The sequence below is a fragment of the Pezoporus occidentalis genome, unplaced genomic scaffold (assembly GCF_034315485.1).
Source record: "Pezoporus occidentalis ecotype Australia unplaced genomic scaffold, CSIRO_AGI_Poc_V1 ctg130, whole genome shotgun sequence".
Classification (NCBI taxonomy): Eukaryota; Metazoa; Chordata; class Aves; order Psittaciformes; family Psittacidae; genus Pezoporus; species Pezoporus occidentalis.
In genome coordinates this window covers 1,113,463-1,128,248 of record NW_026913104.1, presented here as the reverse complement: position 1 = coordinate 1,128,248, position 14,786 = coordinate 1,113,463, and the positions used below count along the sequence as shown (strand labels likewise).

At 49.8% G+C, this 14,786-nt stretch overlaps 3 protein-coding genes across 3 annotated transcripts; 2 read left to right on the top strand and 1 right to left on the bottom strand.

The window, feature by feature from the left end:
• The first annotated feature begins 23 nt into the window (after positions 1-23).
• On the top strand, positions 24-2,397 carry LOC134158573 (T-cell surface glycoprotein CD3 delta chain). Its single transcript, XM_062608645.1, has 5 exons — positions 24-386; positions 1,092-1,304; positions 1,610-1,741; positions 2,133-2,176; positions 2,296-2,397. Exons 1-5 carry the CDS (start codon positions 314-316, stop codon positions 2,356-2,358), a joined length of 525 nt encoding a protein of 174 aa, XP_062464629.1. The 5' UTR covers positions 24-313; the 3' UTR covers positions 2,359-2,397.
• Positions 2,398-4,575: 2,178 nt separating this feature from the next.
• Positions 4,576-8,053, bottom strand: LOC134158572 (T-cell surface glycoprotein CD3 epsilon chain). Its single transcript, XM_062608644.1, has 8 exons — positions 7,884-8,053; positions 7,664-7,776; positions 6,498-6,518; positions 6,206-6,226; positions 5,599-5,796; positions 5,291-5,443; positions 5,037-5,083; positions 4,576-4,854 (listed from the first exon to the last, which is right to left on the bottom strand). Exons 2-8 carry the CDS (start codon positions 7,713-7,715, stop codon positions 4,798-4,800), a joined length of 549 nt encoding a protein of 182 aa, XP_062464628.1. The 5' UTR covers positions 7,716-7,776; positions 7,884-8,053; the 3' UTR covers positions 4,576-4,797.
• A 1,019-nt stretch (positions 8,054-9,072) lies between these two features.
• MPZL2 (myelin protein zero like 2) lies at positions 9,073-14,561 on the top strand. Its single transcript, XM_062608643.1, has 5 exons — positions 9,073-9,763; positions 11,887-12,053; positions 12,227-12,437; positions 12,668-12,812; positions 13,237-14,561. Exons 1-5 carry the CDS (start codon positions 9,685-9,687, stop codon positions 13,295-13,297), a joined length of 663 nt encoding a protein of 220 aa, XP_062464627.1. The 5' UTR covers positions 9,073-9,684; the 3' UTR covers positions 13,298-14,561.
• The last annotated feature ends 225 nt before the right edge of the window (positions 14,562-14,786 follow it).

The following is a 14,786-nucleotide window of genomic DNA, read 5'->3' as shown; positions in this document are numbered from 1 at the left end:
CGGGGTGCCGTGGCTGCAGGGACGCCCTTGGCTGCTGGGGTCCGTGGCAGCGTGTGCGGGGACCACTGCTCTAGGAGGCTTCCCGGCTGCTCGGGGTCCCTGGATGCTGGAGCAGCCGCCGCTCAATGCCAGCCGTCGTTCTCTGTCACTCCATGGCTGGGGTGAGGAGGCAGGCACAGGGCACCTCAGGCATCCTTCAGCTGCCGTGCGAGGGAGGCTCCAGCCCCCGGCATCCGGTACCTGACAAAAGCGGGTGGTGCCTTTCCACGTCCTCCCCTCCGAGCAGGGGAAAGAGCCGCCACGGCTTGGTGCCATGCGGAGGGGAATGGCGCTGGGTGCTTGGGTGCTCCTGGCCAGCCTGGCCGGGGCCAGCTGGGGTGTCCGAGGTAAGTCCCAGCGTGCGGGTCGCTGCCCGCGGGCTGCTGCAGTGAGAGCTTTCCCTGCTCTGGACCATGCTGTGTATGGTATGGACCATGCTGGACCATTCTGGGGTAGCTCCAACCCGCCTTGCAGCAACAGAGCATGAGAAGTTGGGCTTGGCAGTATCACAGTGTTAGACCAAAGCCATGCGCTCTGTGCCCAGTTCAAGTGTGGAAGCTGGAGAGCCTCTATTCTGTACTCAGCAAACAAGACAGGGGACTTACTCTCCATTTAGAGACTGTTGCAACGTGTATGTGCCTCCTTGTTTGGGCTCAGCTCCTGTCTCTGCTGCTGGAAACACTTAACTTTTCTGTTCCTCTCTTGCTGCAGTTGTACTTCAACACCAATGCAGTCTGTATGCGGGTCACGCACATACAGTCTGAATGGAGACCGGGTGACTACCCTATTCCACTTAGTTCTCACTCTAAGAAGACTTGGATCTCTATAAACTCCTCAGAGCTGCATTCATGTAACCACTGGGCTGCTTTTCCACTGGGTTGTCTGCTGTTTCCAGAGTTCTTTTTGTTTGTGCTGTCCATTCCACTGCTCAGGACAGCCTAACGTGATGCTTCCTACACTAGCAATCTCCATCGATGACATCCCTGAGTTCTGCACCACTGTGAGGGTTGATAACGTGCCTGTGAAACACTCTATTTGTCTGCTTCTCACAGGACAGAAGATAACTGTGAAAGAAGCCAGCGGGAAGGTGTTCCTAGAGTGTCCAGTGGGCAGCAACACTCAAATTGTATGGTACAAAGATGGGAATTGGGTAGAAAACGCAACACAGCTGGATTTGGGTGCAATTTACGATGATCCCAGAGGTATCTATACATGTGAAGCAGACAAAGGAAAGAGAAGCCCTCCCTTCCAGGTGCACTACCGAAGTAAGTGTTGCAAACCTGGCTTCTACAGCTGGGACTGCTTGGAGTTTTCACCGGAGCAGATTTATGAGGGAGCTGCTCATTTCCCACAGTTTGCGGGTTGTTCCCCTGGTTTGCAGAAGCCCTGGTGGCTCCTGTGCTAGGTTGCCCTTGGGAACAGCCAAGCTGCATGTTCTGCATCTGGTGTCCCCATGAGAGCTATACATTCAGTGCCATAACCTGGCACTCATACTGGCCCAGGCTATGGCCAAGGGGCAGGCTTCTTGTCATGGCCCGGCTTTCAGTGTCTGTGTCTTTTTGGTTTCCAGTGTGCCAGAACTGCATCGAAGTGGATGCTGCCACCATCTCGGGGATCGTGGTGGCAGATGTCGTCGCCACCGTCTTCCTGGCGGTGGCTGTGTATTGTATCACTGGGCAGGACAAGGGACGCATGTCACGAGGTGAGGGGGCAGCGCACGGGTGGGGACAGGACGTGCCTGGGCATCTCTAGGGGCTGCGTGCCACCAAGGGACTTCCTATCACTGCTCACGGAGCCCAGTCACTGCCAGCAGGGTGTCTAGGGCAGGGACCTATGTGAGCTCTCCAGGTATCCTTACTGCCCCTAGCTCAGCTTCCCAGGAGAAGCCAGTGAATGCACAAGGTTAACCAAAACAGCATCCCAGGAGCAGCCACGGGTGACACAGGAACATCTGAGGCCTTGCAGGGACTTCCCGTCGAGCCTCCCAGAGGATGTAAAAGCATAGGGCTGGAAGCTGCTTGGGTTTGTTTGCTGATGTCCACTGCACTGCCCATGACTCCCCTGATCCTTGACCATCTTCTTTCTTCATTTAGCTTCTGACAGACAGAACCTGATTGCCAATGAGCAGCTCTACCAGGTAAGCTGGGCACTCTTGTGTGTCTGTGTGGGCATGCCTACGGGCTTCATCCCCTGTACCACCCATCCCAGGACTGGACAGGCACTGTTGCAGCCTGTCTCTCCTGTTTCTCCTCCTAGCCCCTTGGCGAGCGTGACAATGAGCAGTACAGCCAGCTGGTACCTGCCAAGGGCCGCAAGTGAAGTGGGAAGATGCTGGAGCCTGTGAGTCCTTCACACCAGGGGTGCCCAACAGCACTGGTACCCTGCCCTGGCACTGCCTTTGTAAGCTTCCTGCTGGCAGAAGACAGTGTGAGTTTTTCCCTGGAGAGCCCTGCAGCTCCTTGCTGGGATGTGCTGCTCACAGCACTCTTCCCTTCCCTTGACCTTGTGCATTTCTGTATCGCTCCTATTAAAGATGAGCCTATCCCCTTGTCTCCCTGCTCCATCAGTTCTGTTGAGGCCTGGGGAGCTGTGCAGTCACAGGGGAAGGTGCACACTGGGTGCTTGCAGAGCCATAGGGCTCCTGCCTGTCCCGATAGGACACTGCTCTGCCAGTGCAGGCAGGTGCTCGTGTCTGTGCCAGGAAGGAGGACAGAGGGATGTTTGCTCTGCATATGCAAGGTTTAGCATCTAAGCACAGTCTCCAAACCACAGAGGCTTGCCAGGACCCTAGCACACAGCCAGCCTATGACTCCCTCGGTGCTTAGGGGAGTGAAGCATGAGCAAAGAAGCAAACTGTGCTGGCTTCCCAGAAGAGTTTGTGGGGACCCAAAGAGGAAATGGGAACAGCAGAGAGGATGGAAACTGGAGCAGAGACCTTGCAAAACACATGGCAGAGGAGCTGGCCAGGCAGCAAAGGCCAGAGGCAGTCTCTGCTCCCTGCACCTCCAGTGTTCTTGGTAGCTCAGCAGCCCACCAGAGAGAGTCTGGCCTTTGTGACCAGGCACTGGCATCCCATATTACAGGCTGAGTGCAGGGTGCAGTGGAGCAAACTTCCAGAGCCTTTCCCAGCTCAACCACTGAGCAGCACTGGGTCTCTCCACCTCAACCCAGCTCCTTCTGGCAAAGTCTCCACTCCCCAGCTCTAGCAGAGACAGTTACTGTGGTCTGGGTATGGCTGATATGGGAGGCAGCTAACAGACAGGATCTGCCAGCAGTTAGAAACCTCAGAAACTAGGTCACCCCCCTTTTGCCCATCGCACACACATGTAGGTGTGGTTCCCTGCTCTTCTGAGAAGCTCTAAAGAGAGCATCAGGCTGTGAATTGCTTCTGACTCGGTGGCATCAGGTAAGGCAGGACTATGAAGACAGTGACCAGCAGACTGCCTTGTGCAAAGCATTTTCATCGACATCAGCTCTCAAAGTAACGAGCAAAGGTGGCTAACTACACCCACAGAGCAGGAGGAACCTGGGGCAGAGCGGCTGGCTATGGTCTGTACAAATCAAAGAGCCAGCAGAGGTAATGTTTACAACTTGTCTAGTCAAAGAAGGCATGACGAAGAAGCGTTTCTGTAGTGCAGCTAAGCACAGAGGCAGAGAGGTATCACTGGATGGGAGCTGATCCCACTGAGATAAGGGGAGCGTGGGATGGCACTGGTTGGGGCAAACATGCAGCCCCATACATGGCAGAAGCACTGGGGTGTAGCTTGAAGCAAAAGGTAGACCTTGTACACCCAGACAGCACTCAGAGTGCTCTGAATTTATCCCATCCCACTCATGGCAATGGGCTGCATGGCTGGGCTGAGCAAGCAGCCCTGCTGCAGTGATGTTTGGCAGAACCTGAGAATGTGGCCCAGGGTGGTTTTAGAGCTGCTGGGGGGTGGTGCTCTTTCTATCTTGCAATCTCCCTCCTAGGTACTTAGGGCCTTGTATGGTAAACCCAGCTGTGCTGCTTTAAAACCACATCCTGCAGGGTAAGCACAGCAATCTGGAGCATGAAGCTTGCTGGTGTTTACTTCTTCATGCTGAAACTCAAGGGTTAAACCACCCCCAGGCCCCATCACTGCTGCTGTTTCCTTTCTCCAGAGCTGTTGCTCTGAAGGGCTGGGGGATGGACAGGTAGGTTTGCATGTACTGGTAGAAATGTTACTCTTTTCTTTAATGAAAGCTGTTCTTTTTGACTGAAACATTTTCATTCAAAGCAGTGGCTTTCTATAAAAATGCATCATTTTGGTTTTAATATGCTGCCTGCCTCTGTCCCTTGTGTTATAATCCTGGGCAGCAAAACGAAGCTAGGCTATGAAGAACATGAGAGCAGGAGGCCAGTCACTCTGAGAAGGACCCACTCTATGCCCACTGGCTGCCCATGCTGGAGCCAGTGGAGGCACTGGGAGCAGAAATGAAATGGGTGAGAAAACCAGAGCATGCAACTAGAGCAGAGAGAGAAGTGTGAGGGGAAAGGAGGCCAGGAACCAGGAGTGAGGCTGCAGTCCTTTAATGAGGAGCAAAACTTCTCTTGCCAACGTGCTCATCAGTTTCTTTTCCCTTATGTCAAACTGAAGGTGGAAAGAACACAGGGTGGGACAGCGATGGCAGCAGACACCTGCCCTGTGTAGTAGCTGCCCTACTCCAAAATGCCAAGCTGGGCAGAAGCACTTAGCCCCTTTGCTGCTGTTTTCCAGCCTGGCGTCAGTGGGAATTTCAGAAGCCCCTGGATTCCAGGCCTGCATACACTTCCCGCTGGCCTTTCCGGATGGGCTGTGGGAAGACAGAAGTGTTAGTTTGGGGATCCTCATTAACACACCCTCAAACAGCACCACAGTTGGACTGGGTGGCTCTTCAAAGGAGTAAAATGCATAAATGCCACGGATTCCCAGCTATGGCTTTCCCCTTATCCCTCCCCAGCCAGCAAAGAGAGACAAAACACAGGTACTCCGTACCTCATAGTCTGGGTTTGGAACGGGGGGAGGACGCTGCATCTTCTGGCCTGCAACAAAGGCAAAGGGAAGTTATCCTTGGTGATAATTCATATAACACAACACAAGGGACTTTCACGGAGATGATCCAAAGGTAAGGCATATCATGGGTCAACTCCATGGCTTTATGATGAGCTTAGAGCTTCTTTAAAAGCAAGTGCTCCATTCAGTGCTTAGCAGACATCATGGAGAGCGGAGACGCCTGAAATGGCTCTTACCTCGTGGCCGACTGCCAGCACCAGCGCTCACGCTGCCTTTCCTGTCTTTGCTGAAGTAATAGACCAGAGTGAGTACCCCGAAGGTGATGAGAAGATCCGCACTGATGATCCCTGTCACTGCCAAGGCATCCAGCTCCGCACAGTTTGCGCACACTGCCGGGAGGAGACATGAGGGTGCTCAGAGGTGGGCACTCTTCCTTTCCAGCAAGCAAAGTCCAGGCCTCACTCATCTGCTTGGTGCTAGCTCCTAATATCCATCACTGAAATGTGCAGACTTTAACCCATACACTGAGTGTTGTTTCACTCACCTTTGGCATTCAGGTACATTTCATACTTCTTAGGACCTGATGAACAACTCACGCTGATGGGAGAGCTGTCGTGATTCTCTATAACGTACTTCTGTGCATCGCTGACTCCCTTTTTCCCACTTGAGTGCCAGGCTATGGTGCCTTCAGTCAAGGGACATGTGATTGTCACTGTGGTTCCAGAAATCTCCACCAGGAATCCTTTATTGGAAGATGGGTGAAGGAGAAAGGAAATCAGCATTACAAATGGCTTTTGAACAGGCTTCCCTGCCCACCCTCGCTCCCACCATGGCAGTTTGCTCTGCAAAGTCTTTGATTTCAGTGTAGATTCTCTGTGAGTGTGTCTTCTGCACACACATTTTCCTTTAGGTTTGTACACTTACTCTTTGCAATACTGAGTAGTCAGAGAGCCTGGCCTCCTGCCAGGCACTCTTCTGTTTATCCATATGCTTGCTGGTCTCTGCTAGGAGACCATTAACAGTAATTGGGGCAACTCATTATAGCTTATTTTTGTGATTGGTGATGGCTGCCTTTCAGTCCTCACCTGTGAGGCACCTGTAGTCTTCATAAAGTGCTAACTAGTTAAGATTATTGGTTAAAATACACTTACCCTCTTGTGCTTCCGTATCATCTGCAAAGGAGAGAATAATGTGTTACTGTTTGTTGCTGTTGGAAAATGCCTAACTCTGCTTGGGGATCACTAGCAATAATGAAGGGCATTCACAACAGGCAGCTGTTCCAAGTCAGTGAGATCAGTATCAATTAATGAACAGTGATGTTTTTCCTATCCTACAGTATTTGCAAAAATTCAGGTATTTCTATTGAAATTTTATTCCTCATTTGTGAAGCATAGTTGGTCTTTTGATCATCAGTAGGCAAGAATGCTGGTAAAATACACTTACCCTGCTGAGCTGTGGCGCCAGCTGCAAAAAGAAAGAATAATAGGTGTTAAGTAGTTCAGCTACTGATACCATGCACCTTTCCTACTTCAAGGAGAGCCCTTGTGAACCCAGCTGCTTGAAAGAGCTGCTTATACTCCTATAATTGTGCTAAAGGCATTAGAAGCATTCTGTTAAGAGAGGCAGGATGTTGTTTTGAAATGAAGTCTTTTCCTTTGGAAGCCATTTTTAACACAGCCTAATGCAGAATGGAAATCTGAGTTATTTGCTGACCCACTTTAGAAAAGGGTTGTTGGACGATGGGAACCCACAATTTTGCTTCATCATCATGGACCAAAGACTGCTGGAAAATCATGCCTGGTCTCTGCAGTAAGAACCCCTGTCCCCTGCAGGACTGTACTCTTTGGAGGATTGGACCCCAGTGCTTGATTTAACACTGAAATAGTTTACCGGTGTGATTTTTCTCTCTTGGTTGGAAACAAGTAGCTCCATTGAAGTCTCTGGAGTTGGAATATTATAGAAACAGTTTTTAGGAGGTGTTAATAAGACTTGTGTTTGCTTTAAAAGCATTTGTTGATATAAATTAAGTACAGGAATGACCTGATTCATGCGTTCACCACTGTTTCATGCCAGGTAATGTTTGCTTTATAATAGGAGTTACTTCTAACAGAGCTGTAGATTTGAAACTCCACAGGCATAGGACTTGCCTGGAGAGAAGGTGGTGTGGTGCTTTTTAGTTTAGATAACTTGAATTTAAAGTGGAAAAAAGAACAGACCATGGGTAAACCGAGTGTTTTCAGGCTTCTCAAAGACCAAGAGCTGGTCTTTGCAGCACATTAGCAGAATAGCTGTTGTTTGATTGTAGTATCTTTTAAGTGCCTTTCAAACTTATCTCTCATAGTTACCAGGTCTTTTATAGTCTTTAGAGGTACTTTGCATTTCGCCCTAGTCTGGCTTTCCAGATGCTAGTCAATTTAAACTGGTAAAGAGGATATTGCTACCACTGCCACGATCTCACAGTAAGTCTCAAGTTATTTACCCATGATCACAAAATGGTTTAGGAAGAGAGCTCGAATAAAATGTAAAAGTAAAATGTAAACCTCAGAACCTTCTGGTTTTCAGGGCAGCCACCCTTCTGGTCCCCATGGGCACCGGGCAGCCGTACTCACCCACACACAGCAGGAGTCCTCCCAGGAGAGGCAAGGACTGCTCCAACCTCATCCTTGTGTTCCTCCTTCTCTTGCTCTTCAATAGCACATCAGATGGGCATCACTGAGGCAGGCTGCGAGGGAAGAAAGCACACATTGGCTTTCCAAGGGCTCGCTTACAAGAAAGAGGCCCAAGCTGTTTTCCCAGAACTGTGACCCAAGTCGTGCAGAGGAGACTCACTGTTTCCACTGCAACCTGCAGGCAGCCACGGCGCAGAACGCGTGTGATGAAATGAGCCCATGTCAGGAAGTGTGGAGGTTCAAACCATCTTCATGGAACGTCACTGACAGCAAGGGGTGGCCGCTCTGCACCAGCCCACTTCAAGTCTCAGGAGTCCTGTTGTAAATGCCCTTGGAGCAGCAGGAGAGAGAAACAAGCCTGGATGCGACCTGCGGTCAGGACCTTCCTAACAACCCTTCACAGTGAGTGTTTCTGAAGTTCAAACTACTGCAAGCAACTTAACACAGCAGGGAAACCAAGGAAGCAGAAACACTTCAAAGAAGCTCAGCACCTAGAGGCACTGTATGGCTCACAGAAATGAGCCTGTAAGTGCCAGGCTGTAAAACCTGGGGGGTTTAGTCACTGATGACACTATCTGGACACAACTTTGGTTATTTTACTCTAATAAAACCCATTTATTCATGGTGCCTTTTCAAGAGTGGTGTTTGCCAGCTCTTCATCCGCACTCTCTTCAGTACACATACTGACAGGGAGGAGAGCAGCGAAGGCTGTGGCTAAGCACAGCGACTTCTGCGCTGCCAGCCTCTGACCTGCCTGCTCTCCGTGCCGTGCGCTGCTGTTAGGAGGAAGCTTGCTCACCTGAGTTGCCTTCTCTCTCCAGCTCTCTTCATGGGCCTGACTCCACTAGATGGGGCTCCAGCCCCGCTCCGGCACCTTCCCTACCCGGACTTGCGCTTGGGGTGGGCAGCAGCCTCCGCACCGCGTGGGACTGCGGCAGGGAGCTTTCCGGCTTTGCTTCCAGCCGGGGTGCTGGCACAGACGGAGGGGGAACACGCTGTCCTTCCATGGCTCTCTGCTGGAAGCCTGCAGAGGTGGCAGCGCTGTGCATACGGCTGTTGGGATTTCAGGGTATGCGTCTAAAGCACAGTGCAAAGCCAGCCACGGGTCCCTCCTTCCACAAGGACACTCTGTGTTTTTGCGCCTGCCACATACATCTCAAGGGACTCCTTTCCAGATGCCTGGAGCTGGCTTCTTGCTCCTTCCATGAGCTCAACACTTAGTGACATGGCTAATAATGGTATTTCATTGCTCTCTTTAGCTGCCAGATCTTTCTTTTATTTATTTCTGTTCCAAAATGAAACATCAGAGAGTTTGAGTTACTTATAAGGGTGCCGAGGACACGGTGCTCTCTTAACAGCTGGAGTCAGCAGGGTTTGAAACAAGATGTTGAAGGTTAATAAAAGAAGGGAGCCCTTCAGAACAGCCAGAGGTTAGGACATCCTTCCCATCCCTGCCTTGGCACCACTGCTGGGAAAATTAGCATCAGGCTATGTTTCAGTAGGATATTTCCATCCTCTGGACGTGTGCCCACACTGCTGCCACTGACTGGGTTGTTTGCAGGTTTTGGCCAAACAAATGGCCCTCATTCCTTCAAGCTCTCTATAAACACCTTCAGGCAAATCTTCTTTTGGGAGCAAATTTACCTCCCACAAGAAGGGAGTGGTTTCAGGTGGAAGCTGGGAGAAGGGATGATTGCAACACAAAAGAGCAAGGGAATATGGGAGGCAGAAGAAAATAATCTTACCTTGGAAGTCTCCCTGTTTTACCCGCAGAGGTGAGCTGTGCTGGCCGCACCTTGCCTTTCAGAGCAAGGCCAGGGAGTGCTCTCTGACTCAAGCAGGAGAGCGCTCACATCGCTTTGCAAGCCAAGCTGAGGGAAAGGAATTTGCTCGGCTGTGCTGGGAAGGCTTTGAGAACCTCGTCTTTCCTCCGGTTATTGAGAAACTGGAACAAGTTACCCATGGAGTACAAAGTTGTCTTCCCGATGCACGGCCCCAGCTGGCTGGGTGCTGTGCTCTTCCTTGGGGTCCAGCTCCGAGGTAAGGAAACCTGGTAATGTGTGGCCTCAGCTGCCATCTTGACTTTCCTCTTCTTGTCCCTTAATTATCATCCTCATTAAGGCAGTGACTTTGTAGGACGCTCGGATACTTGCTGTTGACGATTACTGCGATTCTTTCGGGTCTGGGTTCACTGCAAGTGACACCAAGTGATTGAGTTTCTTTGACAAACAGGTTTAAGTGTGTTCAAGCGGAAGAACAACACTGATCTCATTCTGAGCTCTGGTTACACGTCTTTTCCTCTCCTCCCAGGAACCTGGACTTTACTCCGTGGTGTTTTTTTTACCCTGTCTTTGTTACCAGACAGTCAGGGATTGTTAAGCAGCACTTGGCTTTAGATCCTTTACACAGCGATGACTCCAGACTGGCAATAACCTGGCTTGAATGTTTAGTGGTTTATAGCTGGATTCTAAGAACACCGTGTCCTCCTTTCCCAAACACACCAGCACATGGAAACGTTTCGGAATCTGTCTTGGAAAACGAATTTTAAACTCATTTCCCACAGTTGTTCTTTTGAAGGAGTTTAACATGAAAAGATTTGACACTGAATCTTTGGATGAGAGAGGGTGTCCGCCAGAGAAGTTTATCAATGTGGCCTCCTTCAATGTTTTGGTGTTTCAAGTATTTTCTCCTTTGAGAAAAGAAATTATTTGGCAAGGAAGTCCTGGGTTATAAATTATTTTCAAGTACAGGAAATGTATTGATTCTCTTTGTTATGAAGCTGGATTTTACAACCCCAGATAAATGTTTTTGGTTTTTTTTTCTCGAATCACCCTGGGGGGGTTAACTCATCTTCTTAAAGTGACAGGAGATTATGAATATCTTTCTTTTTTTTTTCGGCTGGGTTAGTTTGACCAATAAGGAAAAGCAAAGTCATGGGAGCACATGGTCAGGAACAGGGGGGGACTGTCCCTTTCAGCAGCAGCAAGCTATGTAGCACAGCACTGCCGTTTGGGGAAACTAACCCACTGAATTCAGGAGCTAAAGTGGGCAGGCGACAAAGAAAGCAGTTGAGGGGGGAAAAAGCAAGAGCCATGTGGGTAGCACGAATCTGCCAGTGATGAACCTGTCTGGAATGGCAGGGCAAGCCAGAAGACAAGGAGGACTCAGGCCTGAGAGGTATCTTCAAAAGCATCTTTCTTCTCTCTGTGTCTTGATGCTCTCTGTCTCACTGCTTGTCTCTCTCTCAGGGTATTATCGAGTTAGCTGTGCTGTCTTATTTTCAACGTGGTAGCTGTGGTGGTTTGGTTAGCAGAGGATGTTTCCTTGCCAAAAATATGCTTACAGATTTACCTTGAGGATTCCCTGCAGAGTGCCTCAGCCTGGCTGTATCTGACTGTAGCTGTCCAGCTGGGCGAACCTTTGAACAGGCACTGCTAACTTCAATAGGAGAAGTTTCCAGCATGGCACTCAGGCTGATAATACAAAGTGTATAAAGGAAAGCTCTAGCAACTGTTTACTGTGGTTCATCAGTCCTAATTTAAAGGGTGGGACTGCTTCTCTGAAGAAACCTGCTTGGGGAATTGAGTGCAGCAGAGTGCTGTCACTTGTGATAATGTGGCCAGGCCAAGCTCATGGAGAGTTATGCATGGTATCTTCAGTGCCAGTCAGGAGCAAGTACATGCTTAAGGAGGAGTGGCATTTACAACAACCTTGCACCTCCTAGATGTCAAGTTTACTCATGCCTGAAGAGAGACATTTCCAGTGAGAACAAAGTATTGTCCCTGTAGGTAAGTCCTTCTCAATGGTCCTCTCTCAACCAGTTGCCAGGTCTGTAAGTGCTTAACCGCAAAGCCACAAAGCTACAAGGAAAGCACTGTACCAGCAGTTCAGATGAAGGCAAACTCCCTTGAAAGCAGCACTGCCCAGCTTGCATATCGTATCAGCTGACAAAATCCATGAAGCCCAGGGATCTCTTGGATTCTGCATATGCAGGATCATCTCCTTCAGTAATTATATCTGTCTGCTTGAGACTAGCAGGTTAAACATTGACAGGGATAGATAAGGCAGGTTTTGCACAGGATAAATGCAGATAAGGAGAAGTGATGAGCTTACTGGTAGACAGTAGTTTGCCTTATCTCTAATGCCTGCTGTTTTCCCTGCAGCACTGTGGCCTGTGGCAGCCATGGAAGTTCACACTTCCAAGGAGGTGAATGCTGTGAACGGCACTAACCTGCGGTTGAAATGTACCTTTTCCAGCAGCAGCCCTATCAGCCAGCATCTGTCGGTGACCTGGAACTTCCAGCCTGAGGACCTGGGCTCTCATGAGCTAGTGAGTGGGACTATTATTGTCCATTTCATGGATGCACAGTTGCCCATGCCATGCCCAGTCCCAGCACTGGGTAATCCCAGTGGTTGCAACAGTTCCAGGTGTGGGTATGGGCAAGCATCCATCACAAAGCCCACACAGTGTGTTGGAATGACAGCTGCCTCTCTTTCCTGTAGGTATTGTATTACCTGCAGGAGCCCTACAATCTGCCTACTGGACGGTTTAAAGAGCGAGTCACCTGGGATGGGAATATTGAGCGTAATGATGTTTCCATCATGATCTGGAATTTGCAGCCCACTGACAACGGGACATTCACCTGCCAGGTGAAGAACCCCCCCGACGCTAATGGGGTGATTGGTGAAGTGCGACTCAGAGTTGTGCAGAAAGGTGAGAGGCCAAGAACCCACCGGAGGTCATGTGAATTTAGCAAGAATTCCCCCATGTCTGGGAGAAAATGTGGAAGAAAAGGGATTATAAAGAGAAAGCATGAGGGTAGTTAATGGGTACGGGGGAAAAGGAGCCTGAGGGAAGGTTATATTCACAGATACAGGTTCCCAGCCCCTGGAAGAGCTTCTTGTGTGTCCCTCTTGTTCATAGATGTGTTTCTCTCCATGCAGTGCACTTCTCAGAAATCCACTTCCTGGCTGTGGCCATTGCGTCTGCTTGTGTTCTGATGATCATTGTGGTGATGGTTGTGATTATCTGTCGACACCATCGGAAGAAAGCACAAGAGAAGAGGATCGAGGGGACAGGCACTGAACTGTAAGGACAGGGGGAGAGAGGGAAAGGCTTCTGGAATAGCTTTCCAAATGTATTTTCATAGCTCTTCTGAACTATTGGGCTTGGACCCTGTGCTGAGCATCTACAATGCAGAACTGCCAACTGCGTTATCGATAATTGTCTGCGTGCATGCAGTCAGAGCAGAGCCCAGGGACAAACAAGCTTTGGAGTCCTCTTTCTGCTCTTGTTCTTCACAGCAGCTCCTCACCCAGACAAGGGTCCATCTTGTTGTAGTGCTGGTTGGTAGACGACACTGTGGTCACCATGCATGTAGCAGGTTTACTGTCTCATCATGTAACCCTGTTATGTGTTACGTGTGCTATACATAACTCAGAACGTGACTGCTGCTCGGGATATGACACTGATTTGGGCTTTCTTTTCTTCCTCCCCTCTTCCTTTGTAACAGTAAAGAAAAGGAGAGTCTGAAGGCGAGAGAAGAAAAGGAAGACAGTCCATTAGAAGATTAGGGGTCTTTGATGGTATCCACTGCAGGTAGCCATTCAAACATTCTCTCATTAATGTCCTGGTGTTTCCGCAGGCCTTTGAAGGCAGTTTTACTTTGGTGTTTCACTTCTAGTCACAATAGCTGGTGCTAACCATAAGCAGAAACAACTGAGACCACAATCACACTGTGCTCCTGAGGAGCCTTCAGACTGACAACCGAACAGGGAGTGGAGACACAACTGCCTCTGTGCTGCAGCTGAGATTTCTCCTCCCTAGTGTTGATGCTTTCCATGCTGTGCCTGCTTTGTGGATAAGGAGTGAATTCATTTCCTTTCCCCAGTTTTGAGCCTGCTTTTGGATTCATTGGCTTTTTATTGGTTTAAAATTGCTACAGGGAGCCTGAGACTGTTTCCACATTTGCTGGCTTTGCGGCAACATTACAGCATGAGTTTTACCCACTCAGTTTCTGAGGTCAGCAGCTGCCTTTCCTGTTTTTGTTGTCTACAATAACCCTGAGCAAGGAATCTCCTTTGTTCTTATATTCTTTCTTCTTAGGTACTTCTAAGGCAGATGCAGAAACCTTGTAATTTCGGATGTTAGGACAAAGCTGAATTCCAGATGCCTCATGCTGGGAGCGTGGTGTCCCCGCTCAACCTGAAATTCTGGCAAGGAAAGAGAATGACATTAACACCAGTTGTAAAACTCCTCCATTGAAGCAAAGCAGGAGGAACTTGCTCCATGAACAAGGAACTTTTCTTCACCTTCACACCTGCAGAACGTGACCAAGTCTGCTCTGACAGAGTGCCACCAGATTGGAGCAGAATGCCGAGCTACCTGACTGAGCAGAGATGCTCGAAGTGCAGGCTCGCACCTTGGAAATCACAAGGTGCCTTTGTGTGCCCTGGTTTTCCTCCCTCAAAATCCTGTTTGACACAGTCTGTGTGAGGAGGAGCCGGTTGTACAGTGTAGTTTAAATCCCTTTGCCACTTCAGATGGGAAGCGTTACACTTTGGGAATGTATGGTGTTCTATTTAGGATAACATTTACTGGTTGGTGTGTGTTTTGCATCAATCTCTTACAGCTTCTGAGGTCACTGCTTTCTGCCAAAGCTCCAGCTGCAGAGCTCTTACAGGATTCCAACAGCACCAAGTCAAAACATCAGCCTGTTTGTTTTGAGAGTATCTTTATGACTTTATAACGCTGTCTGTAATGTGCTGGCCGCATTATCTGTCTGTACGTTGTCATTTTCAGTCTCCTGGGTTACCAATAAACTCGCTTTGTGGAGAGCAGTGATTGTGAGTAGAAGGGGATGTGACAGACGTGCAGGGGCGCGGGGGATGCCCGATAAGCGGGGCTTTGCTCTAAAAAGTACCCAAAACGCAGCCGCGTGGCTCACCCAGACCCGGTCCCCTTGAGCGGGCAGAGCCCGGCGCCCCGTCCCTTGGCCCGTGTGGGCGCGGGGAGCCGCGGTACCCGGGCCGGTCCCCTCCGCTCCCGGTCCGAGACGACCCG